Source organism: Pomacea canaliculata, linkage group LG8 (genome assembly GCF_003073045.1).
Source record: "Pomacea canaliculata isolate SZHN2017 linkage group LG8, ASM307304v1, whole genome shotgun sequence".
Taxonomy (NCBI): Eukaryota; Metazoa; Mollusca; class Gastropoda; order Architaenioglossa; family Ampullariidae; genus Pomacea; species Pomacea canaliculata.
In genome coordinates this window covers 9,786,670-9,803,499 of record NC_037597.1, presented here as the reverse complement: position 1 = coordinate 9,803,499, position 16,830 = coordinate 9,786,670, and the positions used below count along the sequence as shown (strand labels likewise).

General features: G+C 35.4%; 1 protein-coding gene across 3 annotated transcripts in view; it reads right to left on the bottom strand.

The window, feature by feature from the left end:
* The window catches only part of LOC112569922 (cytoplasmic FMR1-interacting protein 2-like), a 25,533-nt gene extending 8,743 nt beyond the window's left edge, over positions 1–16,790 (bottom strand). For 2 of the 3 annotated variants that reach the window (XM_025248002.1, XM_025248004.1), the window contains exons 1-24: positions 16,641–16,790; positions 15,938–16,186; positions 14,819–14,896; positions 13,789–13,890; positions 11,780–11,961; positions 11,210–11,438; positions 9,036–9,143; positions 8,664–8,870; positions 8,332–8,448; positions 7,861–7,938; positions 7,514–7,728; positions 5,982–6,129; positions 5,262–5,400; positions 5,050–5,132; positions 4,852–4,925; positions 4,388–4,484; positions 3,860–3,936; positions 3,207–3,315; positions 2,171–2,290; positions 1,678–1,877; positions 1,250–1,337; positions 924–1,067; positions 372–462; positions 12–142 (exon numbers count right to left, since the gene is read on the bottom strand). In XM_025248002.1, coding sequence (XP_025103787.1) covers positions 12–142; positions 372–462; positions 924–1,067; positions 1,250–1,337; positions 1,678–1,877; positions 2,171–2,290; positions 3,207–3,315; positions 3,860–3,936; positions 4,388–4,484; positions 4,852–4,925; positions 5,050–5,132; positions 5,262–5,400; positions 5,982–6,129; positions 7,514–7,728; positions 7,861–7,938; positions 8,332–8,448; positions 8,664–8,870; positions 9,036–9,143; positions 11,210–11,438; positions 11,780–11,961; positions 13,789–13,890; positions 14,819–14,896; positions 15,938–16,156 — 3,036 coding nt within the window. In that variant the 5' untranslated portion in view covers positions 16,157–16,186; positions 16,641–16,790. The remainder of the gene's footprint in view (positions 1–11; positions 143–371; positions 463–923; positions 1,068–1,249; positions 1,338–1,677; positions 1,878–2,170; positions 2,291–3,206; positions 3,316–3,859; positions 3,937–4,387; positions 4,485–4,851; positions 4,926–5,049; positions 5,133–5,261; positions 5,401–5,981; positions 6,130–7,513; positions 7,729–7,860; positions 7,939–8,331; positions 8,449–8,663; positions 8,871–9,035; positions 9,144–11,209; positions 11,439–11,779; positions 11,962–13,788; positions 13,891–14,818; positions 14,897–15,937; positions 16,187–16,640) is intronic. The other variant, XM_025248003.1, reaches the window with a different exon arrangement.
* Between the last annotated feature and the right edge of the window lie 40 nt (positions 16,791–16,830).

Sequence of the window (16,830 nt, the reverse complement as noted above, 5' to 3'; positions counted from 1 at the left end):
TTTAAACCCACCAGAACTTGTTCAATGAGAAGACAGACAATCATAGTGTTGCCTACTTCCTTGAAACCTTGAAAAACCTCAGATTTAAGTTCTGCATACTGTGTGAAATCTTGCAGCATAGCAAGGTAATACTGTAAGATACCTGTTTGAAAAAAGATAAAGGTATAAGATGGTATTAAATTATAGCTCTTGAAAATAGGCTTGATCTCTGATACATGATTTGAGAGCAAAAGCCACCGAAATTTTTCATGTAGACAATAAATAATTACATCCTAGGTACTATTTCCAGGTTTTTTTTTGCTCTCTTTTATGACTGTACCATAAGTGCAAATGTTTTAGATGAGTGTAAAGAATTGCTGATAAATTTTTACCTGGGGACCCATATTCATAGCTTTGCATCTTGCACTTTTCTGGCATGGCTTTCATGAGAAGCTTCATGTAAGGCAGCAACTCGCCACTCACCTGTACATGCACATATCACATGTTATTGTTTTTGTGCATGTGTGTCTATATATATATTATATATAGAGAGAGAATAGGGAGAGAATAAGAAACATATTTAAATGGGTCTTCAGCATTATTTCAGAATTTAAAATTTACAGAATGAAGACCAGAGAAAGACTTTCTCACACCCTTTATAATTTAAGTAAACATCAGGCTAAAGACTGAAAAATACAAAAGAATTGTAGATTGCTGTGCTGCTATTACAAAAAAAGAAAGCTTTTCTTTTATCTTTAACATTTTCAAAGGAAAGCAAAAACTTTTGTTTGTCTAAAACTATGCTTTATATCAAACAGCACAAAGGATACTCTGAATGTTGCTCATTCATGTATACCAAACATGACTGGCAATGTATCCTTACCCTGACATAAAAATTTGTTTACTTAGAAACAAAGTGTATGATCAATGTTCAGAAAACTTACAAAAGACTGTGTGCTCTTCAACAATTCTTCAATGACAACAGCAATACCCTGATAGCCAAGCATATGAACCATAACACGAAAATGAGGAAAGCCAAGAAAGCCACTGTACAAACTGAAGACAGTGCTGAATGAAGCATTCAGCCGCTGAAACATAAACAGTGGTTGTTACACATGACATTACTTAAGCTTAAATGGGTCTTTGGAGTGACCAATTTAATGGCCAATTCAATATGGCTGCAGTATGAATGACTTTAACCTTAAGAACAACAGCTCTTTAGACTGAAAAGTACTTTGGTGATACTGAGGGCAGATCACTCTTTATTTACCTTGCTTCCCCAAATATTGGAGGGTGATGTATTTGGTGCCTTGTCTCGTTTAAGCTTTTTCTCAAATATTGAAGGGCATTTGACAAACCTAAAGTACAAGACAAGAATGAAAGGAGTTCATAGAATTTCCATCATGATATTAATTATTACACTTTAGTAACATACTCAAAAGAAATAGCTATTGAGTTTAATTTTAATGATAGCAGCATTGTACAGCAACATTATACAGCTTTATGTAAAAAAGAAAAAAAAACTTAGATAATAATACAGACATCATATAACAAAAAAGAAAATTATTTTATGTACTAGCATAGTAATGATTCTCCTGTTTGATTCTCTTTTATGTAAAATTGTTCATATTTAATGACTAAAGGTCTGTTGCAGTCTGAATTTGCTTATATCCCCTACCCCACCCCTCTGCTGTGCACCTGTTGGTAGCTGCATTGTAGCAGTAGTTAGGAAGAAGGTCATAGTTTAACTCCCAGAAGATGTGGAGAGTGATGCGACCATATGGGGCTGACACACTATGGTTGGCTTCTCGCAGCATGGCATCAAAATCATTCAGTGCCAGATATTTTCCCATCATCTGGTGTGCTAGGCGATTGCATTCCAAAAGTCCATCCAGCTCCTATTTAAGTTTTAAAATCTCTTTAAATTTCCCATCTGTATGCTCAAATTCCATAAAACCTCATGCAAACATCCATCCCTCTACCCTCATACACAGGTGTATGCATGCATGCAAACACACACACACAAAAACCTCTGTAATGTCAGTATGTAAACTGTTATGAAGCATGGCTGCAAATATTCGCTGTAAAACTTTGACCAATCAATAAGAGGTTACAAGAATAAATGAGTGAGGGAAAAAATAAAAGACAAGTAAAATCTGAATAGAACATCTCAGATAGACAGAACACTAACCATAACTCCAGTCAGATCTCCTGTCTCAAAGCGTGATATGGCAATGTCAAGAACATTCTGCATTGCAGCATTTATCTGTTGTGAGATGAGTCGGTTCAGATCAATGGAACGGCCCAGCAACTGAAATCAGTTTCAAAAGAAGCCATAAATTACTTGTTAGTCAAGCACTTGTTTGTACTTGGGCTTTGTATCTCATGTTTAGCTCTTGTTGCCTTGCATATTCCTTGCAGCTGGTGAGCATCAGCAGCACTGACTGTGTTGACCTTTCTTAGCCAGCAGTTACAAGATGACATTAGGAATATCAACACGCAGCTACTTAATCAAGAAATGCAATTTCTTCATTAAAAGGACAACCTGCACAAGAAACTGAATCCTCATGAAAAAGGTCTTGAAGCAGTGTGACCTAGTTATAGAATTTAGACATACATGGTGGTGTGTACCAGCCTTTTGAGTAGATGCTTATCTGCCTTTCTTCTGTATACTAGGTTCATTTTATGAACCACCTATGTGGTCAGATAGGTTGAAGATGGATTATCTTTGTGGCTAGGTGATTCCTTATTTGCTGCCAAAGATTTATAGTAAAAGCATTATCTTTCTGGTCTTTTAGGGTTCTGACAGTGGTGTGGTCTGTAGACAATGAATGCTACAAACTTGTCTAGATGGCCTTCTTCATTTTATCTATGTTAGGAATATTATCCATAATTTCCATTTGTAAGTTTTCTCTATTTTGTCAAATCTGTCTTGCCCTTATCAATTTGAAAACTCTTTTGAAGATATTAAGAACACCAAAGTTTCAAAGTTGATGACAGTTCGAGAAACTTTGATTGTGGTCAGAAAATTTGATTTCTGTATATTTTGTTTATATTATAATGTAAATGTGTTCTCCTATCGTTTTAATTTATTTTTTAATAATTTTTTTTTTTACAAATACTTGAATTTGTGGATACCAGCATACCAGGGTGACCATAAATTAAATGTCTCATTGCCAATTGTTAAAGCCTTAATCAGGAAACCCAAGCTACTACTAAGTAAATACCTGTACATGTCTCTGCTTGAGAACAGTCTCATAGCGGTTTGGTGGAGGATAGGATATTTTCTCTCCAGCACTCATGCACTCTGCACGGAACATTTTATCCAAAAAAATGCTGCAAAAAAAAAAAAACCATCTCGATAACATAATGAAAATATACTAACTCAGACTTGTCGAACTGCAATGCACCTAAAGTGGATTAAAACAAACAATTTTATTAATTAACAATTAAGTTTGTATGATCCAAATGCTGTTAAAAAATGTAAAAAAGGCACTGTTTAATTAAAATGAAAGTTACTGTGTACTGTAATCTGTGCTTGCTAAATTCCTCTAAAGGACCTTCTTAACTAGGCAAGTTTGGCAAAGATGTGTGTTATGGGACATGAATTGCTTTGGGATGAATGTCTGAGACACTGGAAGTTCAGTCAGCAAGCTGTGCAAAGTCCAAACTTGTTTGGCAAATATGTTGTGAATACCTTTGCCGATACAATGGAAACTGGGGCACTTCCGAGGTTTGATGGTTCAGTACACTGCTCAGTTAGGAACAGCCTTTAGGCCAAGGTATATTATTCATCTATCTATCAATCTTCTCTTTCTTTCTACATTAAAAACAAATATGGATACAACAGAATCCACTCTAAATAAAAATAGCTGCCTACCTTCCTGCTAGATGCTTATAATAGGCAAAGATCTGGTCACTCAGCTTGTAAACAAACTGATCAAAGCACAAGTTGACCTAAGGTTAAAAAAAATTTAACATTGTTATGCAAGGAAATAAAGTTCATTTACTACCTGATGCAAACACTTTTCTTCAATAATTCCAAAACCTCTACTAAAATAAATAGACAAAATTCTGAATCCACTCTCTTACAAAGGTATCACTAACAAGTAATTTGACACTCCCAAATCATAGTATGCTTTTGAACAAAGTATTATAATGCATTATTCCTCATATCTCAGCTTAGGTTTTGTGTTATTTGAAGCCAAATCAGCAGCTAAGGCAACATCATGGTTGTCTGTAAACATGTGCCACATCCAGGACAGTCAAGTGTGCTAGTAAAAAGATCTATATGTGTGATCCTATGTCAAAGAAAAAAATGAAAGAAAAAAATTAAAAGACAAGAAAATAATATTAAGAGAAACTTAAAATAGCACAAAAAGGATTGTAAATTACAGAAAAAATATACCTCTGCTTCTATTTCATCATAAAGGTACTGCTTCCGGAACCTCAGAAGAGCAAATTGTGCACTATCATTGTAGAGGTCCAATGGATACAAAATATACCTGAAACATTGATACTTTTGAAAATTTATGTTTTACAAAAATGTAACTTGAATTCTTATCGCTCTTTTAATTCTGATTGCACGAAATCTTCTTTTTTCATAAAAATAATATCTGTTATATTTATGTAAGGCTTATTGGCATGGGACATTATTGCATGCATGAACATGTACATAAATATGCCTGCATCCAGCTGTGAAGCATGCAGACCTGTGTGTATTCAAACAAGTGCTGTATAAAAACAAGATCTTGGCTAATTATTTCCCTTATCTTTGGCAAATGCTATATATTCTTTTCTGAGACTTTATAGCCCAGCCCTCAGTTATTTACAAATTACATGACGGTGCTATTATTGTCAGAGTTTACTCACTCCATCATTGAAGGTTCCTTGGTCTCCAGAATATGGTCAGTCAGCACCCAAGGCATGGACATATCAATTGGGAACTGAAACAGAAGTGACATAGAGAATAAACTTAATATATGGTTTTTTTCCATAAATAAGATGCATGAAGAACAGAAGTTTTATTGTGTAAAAATCTGGCTGCCTATTGAAACGCCTCTTTCTCACCTGAATTCTAGCACCCATAGTCATTTCCAAAAAGAACTCGCGAAACCATAGCTGAGAAAGGTCACAGCAGTTGAATAAAGATCCTAAAAATGGAAAAGCATAATGTTAATTACAAGAAAGTTTATGACTCATGCCTTACATGTAAATTTTCATCATCGAAAGAAGTCTGCATTATGATCAATTATATTTTCAAAGTCATATGCCTGACTCACGGTTGAAGTTTATCAGATACTGCCAAAAGAAAGAGCAGTGATGAAAATCTTCAATTAAAGTGACATGACGTGGGTCCATGGCCTTGCGCAACGTCTTCATCCCAGTTAATGACTCCAGCATTGTTCTCACCATATACAGCTGGAACAATAGAATCACTATCCGGGGTAAGTCTTTGCCCAAGAGCAACAGGGAAATCAAAGGCACAATCTCCTGAGTTACAGTGTTGAGATCATGTAGATCTTGCTTTACCACAGTTACAAAGCAGTAGCAAAGATGCTCTTGAGTAAAGTAACATAAAGCAACATCTACAAGGTATGAGCACCTCTTTTCAGCTACAAAGATTTCTCCGTTACCCAGGGCAATGTCTTCATAAATACAACTTCAGGTCTGGAACTATTTATTAAAGGACTATAATTATTTAAACTATTTGTTATCATTAAGGAATGATCAACTTTTAAGAAATTATTATCTTGAGTTTGTCATTTGCACAATGACTGCATGTTTCAATGTTTTGCTTGTCTTAGGTCATAGCTGTCTGATCGCATAAACAAGAAATGTTTTGTTTGGCTCAACAATTTTTAATGGTAGAGAAAAGAAAAAAAACCCCTAAAAATATGAAAGTGTCTCATGTTAAAATCAGAAAAGTCGTTCCTGCATTAGCTTAACTTTTTCAAACAAAGATGTAAAATAACATAATGTCGCAGTCTTTTAAATTATACCTGTGTTGAAGACGGGTCAACTTTTCTTTTTGGTAGTTTGATGGGAAAGCCCCCTTCTGGGTCCTTTTTACCTCGCAATGCTGGATCATCTTCTGGCTCAGCACCACGAAACCAGTCTGCGCAGGCATCACGTACAGTCTTGATAATTCTGACACATAAATGCACAAACCAATGCATGCATGAACATGATCACTGGCACAGAGACACATGCACATGTGCTGACTACTAGACATTTGCATGCATCTACACACACATGCACACCATGTGAAAAAAAAAAAAAGAAATCAGACAAAATTTACACTCCATTTTTTGTTCTGCCATTGTTTCAAAACCTACCAATGTGACAAGTTGTATTTTAGGTCTAAGATAAAGAAAGTGTTAAAGAAACCTCTGTGAATATGAAGGGCCTGGAATGCAAACAGCAAACATTTGATAATGACTATGTACAGCTGATTTTTTAGTTGTGTTATTTTATGTACAGTTACTTGAAGGGATGTCTGGATGACAGTTTACTGTGAATGTGCTAGAATACTAGAAAAGAGAATCGTGTAATTGGGAGAGAGAGCTCTTAGCCCAATGATGACTAGAGTCAGAAGATCTTTCCTTGTCAAACTTTGAATGATGCAGGTTATAATGAGTGTCTTTAATTTTTTAGTTGAATTCTAATATAATTTAATAACAGTCCTCTTCTTTACTGTGCATTGTACTTTTTATTATTTATTTTGTTTACTTGTAACATGCAACATTACGGCCGTGATAGGTTGCACTCTCTGCGCTGACCAGTAATGATAAAAGGAAGACAATGGAAGGTTAGGCACGCTGAACAGATGCGGTGAATGCAGCCTTGTCATTACACGGAATCTTCAGTAAGTCAATAAAGTACTGCATCCAATAATATCTGTAAGTTATTAAGACATTTGTATGGAAGCTCATCTAAAAAAATTTGGTGCATAGGCCCAACTTTTACACATAGAAATATCATTCCATCAACACAATCCTTGATAGAGAAGCACGCTAAGGGTCATCGTAAGCTGAGCTTCCTGGAGATACCTAATGTCAGTCATTTCAGACTTGTTTGCATTGCACGAATAGCTTGCTGTGATAGCTCAACATCAATTCTTTCTGAAGCAGCTATATGAAGGTAATCAGAGTTTGAAGTCGAGACTGCTGATATGTAGACCTAAAATCTAAGTAATGGGAAGATAGAGAACATGTGACAGTAGAAAAAACGGTTCAGGAAAAGACAAAAAGCAGCAGAGATAGAAAAATGCACACAGGAACATAGCAAATATCGTAACAGATGTACTGATGAACATTAGACACAAAAATTCATGCAGATCAATGGGCAAATATGAAAGTGAGGGAGAGCAGTCAACCCTGAGCTAGTAAGGTGAAGGGACATCACTCTCCTCCTCAATTCTTACTCAATAATACCAGAAAACTTATACTGACACATTTCAACTGAAAATGTTTATACCAATTCATTCTTTTTCTTTTTTTCTCTTTCTGCAATTAATTTATTGTTTTGCTACCTTTCAATAATGTCATTTTTCTTCTTGACGGCTTTCCGCAGAGGATCTCGAAGTAACTGTTGTACCAGCTCTTGCAACTTGAAGTACAAATGGTTTCGAATGGCTTCCACAAAAACACTCTCCATACGGGCCATTAGAAGCTGAAGACCCTTGATCATTGCGATCACCTCAACTAGTGCAAATTTTTCATCACTGTTGTAATTATAACGAGTGGCCTGCAAAAAAACCCAGCAATGATCATATTAGTTGTAATGGTTGTTAAAGAAACCAGTCACACTTATGCCTTTTTCAATAAACAGTCTAATAATATCACAAAAACATTTGAATTGGTTATGAAGTATCTCTACCCGCTCATATGCTTCTGATTTTTCAGGACAATCTTTATTCCTGCCTGGATCTGTGGGGTTCATGAGCTTCCATGAGTTCTGCAACAAAAAGTACAGAATAGGTTAAGTATATGGACATACCGTATAAGATTTTAGAAAGGAAATGACCATCTGTATTTATGATAAGCAGGTAGGTGAGTAGGTTTAGTTAAGCCAGATGCCTAAATACCATCCCTTCATTCTTTGTATTGCTATTACTGGACAATTCTGGTATGCTCAAGATGTTTATTCAACATAATTATACTTCTATACTTCATAATTTATTAAACATCAGGTAGAAAATCAAATGCTCCTGTATTTTATATTGGGTAATGCACAATACTTCTGAAATTAAAATTGTGGACAACATACCAGATAAATGATTTGCAGACTATTCAAAAACTCTTTATTTCTGAAACTTTACACATATACTTTTCCAATCGGTCTACCTACCAGCTCCAAGACTTGTTGTGTCCATCCAGACAAAAGTTGCATTCCTCTCAAAGCAAGGTTAGTTAGTTCCATGTTGTCTGCATCTGTTCGTGGTTGTTTATGGTGTGTTGTACTTGCCTGTACAAGATTTTCTTTTCTTTAACAATATCACAAAAGATGGCTATAAGAGGACAAAGTGCATTTACTTATAAATGGTATGTTTTTAACTAATGTTAGCCATCACTTATTTATAATGACTATATTTTTAAATAAAGGGGATGACTGAAAATATTCATTCTATAATGTGAAAACAATACAGAAAAAATGTTTTCAAATGTCCTTCAGAAACGAACCTCATTGTTGACCCTGGCCAACTGACTGATGAACTGCATGTGGTTACTGCGAATATCGGAGCGATTGAGCAGCATGCTGGACTGGAGGCATGGCACACTGGATTCACAGCATGGCCATTTGGAAGGATCATAATTTGGTGTACTGCAGATGTACTGCTGGTATGGTGCAATTTGCATATCCCCATAAAGAGGTACAAAAGCTAGATCCTACATAAGCATATAAACAAAAGGTCATATATGTGGGTGTGCACGTGTACATCCTTACTTACATCAATATATCAACATATAAACAGCATGTGTAATAGTTGCACATACACACACTCACTGATCTGATAATATAAGAGGCAATTAGAATGGTACAACTATTGTTACCTTTAGAATTTTGTCAATTTTGCTGATGTTTATTCGCTTTTTTCCATCCAGACGATAGATGTTGACACCATTTTTACCATCTAGCAGATTAAGACCTATGGTCATCACCTTGGTATACGAACAAAATAATACTTTATTTGAAAAGAAAGTACAGAATGTATGTGAAAAAGTTAATAATGATTTGTCATAAATTGTCATTTATGCATAACAAAATATATTCTCTACACACATAAAGTTAGGTCATGACATGCAGTGACATCTGCCAAGTCAATGTGAGTCAACACATGTACTGCAACTAAGGAGGCCTTGACATCGAAGAAAGATCACAGAGGACATTCACCATGATACCATCAGCAGCAGAATCAGCTGCCACAGCTAAGCTCAGTGGTGTGTGTGGGTAAATGCAATAGTCATAATGAGGACTTTTGAGTCCCGTGTAGAACAGTACATGTTTAGCAGAGATTAAAGTGACACTGGAGGAGTAAAAGGACACCCCAAACAAGCCACTGTTTATTGATATGTGAATATAGTACTTATCTTTAATCCACTCGAGAATATATATATATATTATTTTAGGGATCATAATATCTGAACTTGTAAGAAGAGGGAAGCAGAGACGGAATCTCAGGAGCTATTTTGTTGTTTCATAAGATATGGGTAGAAAAAAAGTAAAGTCTGGTATTGTAGCAGCTACATCACAGTGTTTGATGTTATGGTGTGGTGTATTTGTTGTTTCAGATAATGTGTTGTTGTGGGTATGGTTCATCTGACATTTCGTATTAAAATGGTTACATTAATGTTCAATGCCATGGCATATCTGTTGTTCCATAAAAGAAAGTACTGTTGTGGGTAAGGAGAATTGTGTGAGTGCTCTTTTGCTGTTGCTAGCCCACATTTTGGAATCACCTGCCAGTTCACTTATGACATACAATGACATGCAGAACTTTCAAAAAATACCTTAAGCCTTGAAACACATCTTTTCCAAATGTATTTAATAGTGTTTGACTCCCTTATACAGTGATACCTCGGTTCTCGAACGCCTTGACTTTCGACCAAATCGGTATTCGACCAGGAAATTCGAGAAAATTTTGTCTTGGAATCCGAACAAATATTTGGAACTCGAACATCCGAACGTCCGAGATGAGCCGAGTTGAGCCGAATGACGTTCATTCTGCCCAGCGCGCCTTGCTTGCGTCATCAGTGTGAGTGCAGAGAGAGAGAGTCACGTTTTTGTGGAGAGTCATGAAATGTGTGCAAAATGGGCAGAAATCGCAAATTTTGTTAAACAACATCACCCTGATAAAGTGGTAGCAAATAGAGCAGTTAACATTTGACAGTTGACAATGTTATGTCCACTTTCCGCAAAATTTTGCAAAGGAGAAAAAAAAACAGCAAACAATTGACAAATTCTTCCGTAAAGAAATCAGACAAGCAACTGCAGAGCAAGATTCTGATTCTCCTCAGCAAAAGATACAGAGAACAGAAACACCCGAAGAGCAGTTACCCTCTGTTTTTATTGAAGAGGACTCCCCTTCAAAACAATAACCATCCCCCTTCCCTCCTCCCTCCACATTCATTCCCTCCTGCCATAAAGTTTGGTACAGGTACAGTAAATGAAACACAATTTACTGTACTGTACTGTACAGTACATTTTATTTTTTGTTTTTGTTTTAATAAATACACTTTTATTTCTTATTTCTTGTTGAGACTCATATTTTTCTACATATTATATACAAATTAGGCCAGTAAATAGGCGTTTTCTGGGGCTTGGAACGAATTAATCCAGTTTCCATTATTTCCTATGGGTTTCATTGCTTCGGTTCTCGAACAATTTGGTTCTCGACCGTCCTCCCGGAACGAATTATGTTCGAGAACCGAGGTATCACTGTATATGCGTGAGTGTGTGTGTTGTAGAAGGTGAGTAACTTCTGGCTAGAAGCAGGTGCAATATAAGAATAATTAGTTACTACTGTCTGATATTTTACAGGATATGATACTGTTTTAATTAGCTTAAACCTGGCATGGGACTGCTGTGCATATCAGTGAGGACACCATTGCACATAAGAGGAAAATCCACAATATGGACACAGCACACCATACTTTTTACTCCTGATAATTTTGTTCATTGTCTTAATTGCACATCAAAATACTGCTTAGATGTCAAAGTGGCTTACCTTAACTAGCATGTATTTTTCTGTGGGCTCCAGGAACATGTCTGTCTCATACATTTGCACACAAAGGTTAACAATGTCACACATGAGTTCTTCATAACCAGCAGGCAATTTAGCTAATTTTTCATTCAACAAATTGCGGATGCTGTTTTTGGTGGCCAGGTTCATGCTAAGGTTCTGTGACTCTTGAATAGTTTCTGGATCCATGTGAGATCGTAAACATTGGGCAGCTCTGCAGAAAAGACATTATGGATTTTTTAATGCCAAAACTGTAAGCATCATATTTGTGAAGGATGCTGACTGGAATGCCTCAGTGGGCAGAGATGGGTACAATTAAGAAAATTCAATGTATTTTAAATTATAGTCACATGTGTGACATGTTTTTAACTCCTATGCATACATGCATATATACTTGAGCATAAAGTCAAATATATACTGGAAAAGAAATTAAGAAAATGAACTCCAAGGAATAGTCCTCTGGCATATCTTCATTGTTATTTCTTCACTTTCATCAACTGGTGAAAATATGCTTCACATCTTCAGTCAACACAATCAAAGATACTATGCACTTACCTTTTATAGGCTGAGTAATCATTGCAGACACTAGCCTTGATGTTTTTGAGTTCATCCAAAACAGCAAACATGTCGATAAACTTTCCCAGAGTTAGCAGATATGCTTCAGACACAAATGTACCAGATTTATCTGTGTGGCAAAGGCGTTTCATTTCTCCACAAAATGTTTCTACTGCCTTGCGCTGGAAAAAGATTTAGAACCCCAATTCTCAGTCTGCTAAATGTATAGATTAACCTCTTTGTCAGTTATGAAGGGTTTAATCTTAAATATATGGATCATTTAGAATTCTCAACTATGTTTCTATTGAGATTTTTAATCTTAAAAATGGATTATAGCATTCTTACCTCTGTTATTAATGAAATGCTTAATCTTATGGATTAGTTAGTATTTTTACCTATCCTTTTACACCCTCTGCAGAATGATGCTGAAAATGGACTGAAAGATGTTTGCTTCCTAAATCTAACATTTTACTTAATTAATAATATTGTCAGTCGATTTACTACACACTTGGGACATGCTGTAACTTTCCCATCAATTTAATTAAATCTATGAGGTAGTCCACATTTGTTTGTCTCTTATTAATGAGTTGTCAACCTGAACTTGAAAGAAAGCACATACACAGTGTATGCAATTTACAGATTTCCCTATGTAGGTAGTATTCTTATATAGACAGCATAATTGTTGAATGTAGAAGGGTAAAAAGTATGATTATTAATGTGGAAAAAAGAAATAACTAACCATTTTGTGTGGGCATAATATTATGTGGGCATGTAGTGTTCATGAAGAAAATGATCTTGAAGAAAAAAATTAAATAAGTATGAACAAAACACAAAAACAGTTTAGCTAATATGCAAAATTCGAACTGCATTAGTGAAACCTCATAATGTAAGGTCAGAATCACGTTAAAACGTAACAATATCTTCTGTGTGTACTGTGACTTTGTTGTCCACTTCACTGTAACTTCCCAGTCAAACTTGTTTGATGGCTTTCTCTATAAATAAAAACAGCTGATGCAACAGGTTTGCTTTTGATGGGCTGTGTCATGTTGTTTTACAATGTATAAAATGAAAAATTGAGCATTTGAAATGTTTAATGAACTAGACCTCTATGGACTATATTCTTGAACATCAAAAGAAAGCATGTGTAGGCATTCTATAAAATCCACAAAGTCAACACAGTAATATATACATATAGTTGTCTCAGAGTGGTCTCATTTAGACGTGTCAGTTGCTTAAAAAATGGAAGCATTAGCAAATACATTAATGTTCATGTTATGATTTGTTCAAAGGTTGAACTTCTGCCCTACATAAGAAAAACTGGTTTTATCTAAGGGAACTGAACATTTATCCCAAAACCACTGTTTCCTGTGATCTTTACATACAATTCTGCCAAACTTGGTGAAATATTAGACACCGTTTGTCTGGTTAAAATAGGCCTTTACCCATGGCAAGCACATGTTTGAGAATTTATTATGACCTAAACAATGTGTACTTTGTCATGAAAAACAAGAACATGATTTTGAATGATTTTTATCTAGTAACTTTTAAACTCAAAGCAATGTTATGGTATTAAATCAAATTTTGCATCATCTGCTTTATGATTTCTACTAAAACTCAAATTATGTTCGAGACAATAAATAAATATTATCTGTTGTAACTAAATGAGTTTTGACTACTAGAAGTATAAAAACCCCACAAGCGGCACATGGAAACATTGCTACCCAGTCACTTTAACTAAGGCAGCATACTTTTCTGCTCTTGTCAGAAAGTAGGAAACAGATACTCACTCTTGCTGTTAATAACAATTGTAGAGCTCAAATTTGACAAATTATACCCGGCTGCACAGCATGTGACTTTCTAGTATCCAGCTCACATTCTTTCTAGCATGTATGTGAGTGTGTGCATGTCTATATACATGCATGTGTGCACGTGAGAAAGAGAAATATAGTTATAAAACTAAAACACAATTAATCACAACTGAGTCACGCACAATAAACGTCTTTTACTACCTGAAAGAACATAAATCGCATAAGTTTGTTGATGTAGGGCTCCATTATCTCTATGGTAGTCTGATAGATCTGCAGGCGATTCTTCTGTTCATTGTTAGCCACCTAAAAGAATAATAACAACAACAACCAAGGTCATTTATAAAGCGCCATTTCCTAATGAGTCATGGAGCTTTAAAAAAAAAAAAAACACACACACACACAAAACACACATTAGAATAATAAAAAAGCACCACTAGACTCTAAATTATTTAATAAACTAAGAACATGCTATCAGTCAACAGCACAACACAAGAAGTGAAGTTATGACTTAACCAATGTAGAGACAGAAGATCAAATTAACAGGTGTGCATGCATAGGAATCTTTTTCAAGAATGGGTGACTTTCCTGTCATCAAGCTTTAGAAAAATATTTCCATTTTCTCTTGAAAAAATGTGTTTCTGTGATCTTTCACATTAGTGCTGTCTTATGCAACTATGTTGACTTAAATGTATAGGATGTCTAAAATTGCTTGTCATCATAGAAAAGGTCCAGTTTTTATAATAAATATAATCATTAAAAAAAATCAAATATGCTTGAAAAGATATGTTACTTTCGTTTTTCTCTGCTCCAAAGTGGGACTGTACATGGATGTTTGATTACAAGCCATGAAGCTTTAATTTTCCATAAGTAGTAAAAGATGAACAGTCCTAATGATAAAGAGAAGTGCCTGAGCTACTTACATTGTCTATTTCACTATGACTGGCAGGGTTTTATACAGCTAAATAATTTTCCTTGTTTCCTTTACTATTTTCTTGTTGGTAATATTATCTTTGTAAGAGATAAAATCATTTTGTAGCATCACTTCTATACTCTATATTTGTTTGTGGATAGGGAAATGGAGATGATCAGGGAGTGCATTAACTATCAAATAACGGATCACATACACGCACATAGAAAGCTTATCTCCCCCAAAGCAAGAGGCTATCTACACAAACAAACCAACCAAAACAAAAACAAAAACCAAGTACTATGGACAACCATCCAAATTTACCTGAGGAAAGGCTCTTGAACAACTTCTCCATGTGTACAGCATGACAGCATACTCCTCTCCTTCCTCCAGCAAAAGATTCTGTACATACAGTCTTTGTATGAGAAATATACAGTACTTAATAAGTTCTAACTAGGCATGAGTGAATGAGTGCACACATATAAGCACATCTCTAAGTATAAAAATTTTGTCACTTTGTCTGGTCAAGTGATTGTCTGGTCACTACATTTTGAATGTTCTAATCATCAATGTATAAAACAGTAAAGCACTTAAATTTGTGAATAAACATATCAGTTGCATAAAAGTATGCATGAATGCATATTAATATAAATGAAAATAATTTATATGCACAGATGTAGTTTTAATAAAGAACCACAAAATTTCAGAATTTTAAAGACAATCCAGCAGAATTATGGCAGAAAATAAGTGTAAGACTTGGTCTCTACTGCCAAAATGAAAATACCTGACCTGCTTGATAACCTCTACCTTAATTTCCTAGACCTCATTCTTTCTTTAGATGCTAAGGTAAACATACCATAGTCTGGTGGTGATACTATATAATCATCAGACTATTAAGGTAAGGTAAATGTAAAGATCATTCCCTAACCTTTTCAGATTGTTGGTGGGTGAGGTGTTAGGGACCTCACTTTTCTCGGAGCCAGTTTTACGTGAGACTGGTGCCCATCTTTTCTCCCTCGCTGCCTTATTTTCCCCAACCCTCTATGGAGTCAGATACTCATTCCCACCAGCTGTGTTGACTGGGGGAAGTTTGCTGCACTACTCGGGCATTGAACCATGCAGTGTGCTTTCAATTCAGATGCCAGCACTCTAACAACTCGGCTATCTGCTTCCACCACCAGACTATTGGCAGTGAGTGAACTGTAAGTGGTTCATCCTTTCCAGCACATAGCATAACATTTTATTCTTCTGGCTTTTGCCTTCCCTAATAAATCAGATTACTATTACTGTCTACATAGGCATACTGAGCATTACCAACCTCTGTTTCAAAGGCCAAGCATCCCCCCATTTTTTTTTTTCAAGTATTAAAATGGTACTGAATCAATTGCAATGATGAAATCTGCAGACAAATGTTCCTTTATTTACTTATAATGAAAGATTTACCAAGTCTGCCTGTATAGTTGCTTGCTCAATGTACTTGGCTTGGGCAAACACAAAAGCAGCTCTATCTGTAAAGTTGGTATCCATATTGGCAAAGTAGTGCAGGGATTCACTGGCTGCCTCAATGCATGGCTGCTCATCTTTCAGTGTTATATCATCAAGGGCATCCACATTTTCCAGAGCACTTGTCAAATCAATTTTCTGACTCTTCCTTTTCGACATATTGACTCTTCAACAGGTACTTCTGTAACGCTAAAATGTATAAATATTTCAATAATCTTAATTATTCACATGCCTTATAAATGATTAAATTTTATTTTCTCTTTTTTAAGCCTAAATCTTTTTTTTATAATTTAAAGACCAGACGTAATAATATACATAATAATATAATAATATTCTTCACACAAGCGGTGTATCTTCTGCAAAGACAGATAAACAGAGAGAAGAACAATAAAAACAAGACGTGATTTATAGATCCCACGACATACTATTTAAAGCTGCATAACTACTATCCTTTCTATATAACAGCCTATTGCGATTGTTTGACAATATGTGCCAGATCTGGTCATAAAATACAACTAGGACGTAGCGTATCTAACTTCCTTGTTCTTAGAACATTCGTTTGCAGCCAAAGAATTTATTCGTGCATTAATATTTTCAGTAATAAAACAAATGGGAGTTATTTTATCCCGAATTATCTACTCACAAGAAATGCAGTGTTTTTTTTCAGGAAGATATATTCATTTGCAAACTTCCAACAAGCTATCTATGCAGATGCTTAAACTTTTGGCGACTGCTGTGACAACATAGATTTACTTCCCCCTTCCTTGACTTCCTAGCTGTGTCCTTGAAGGCGACAAATACACTTAGACGATACACAATCAAATGATTTAATA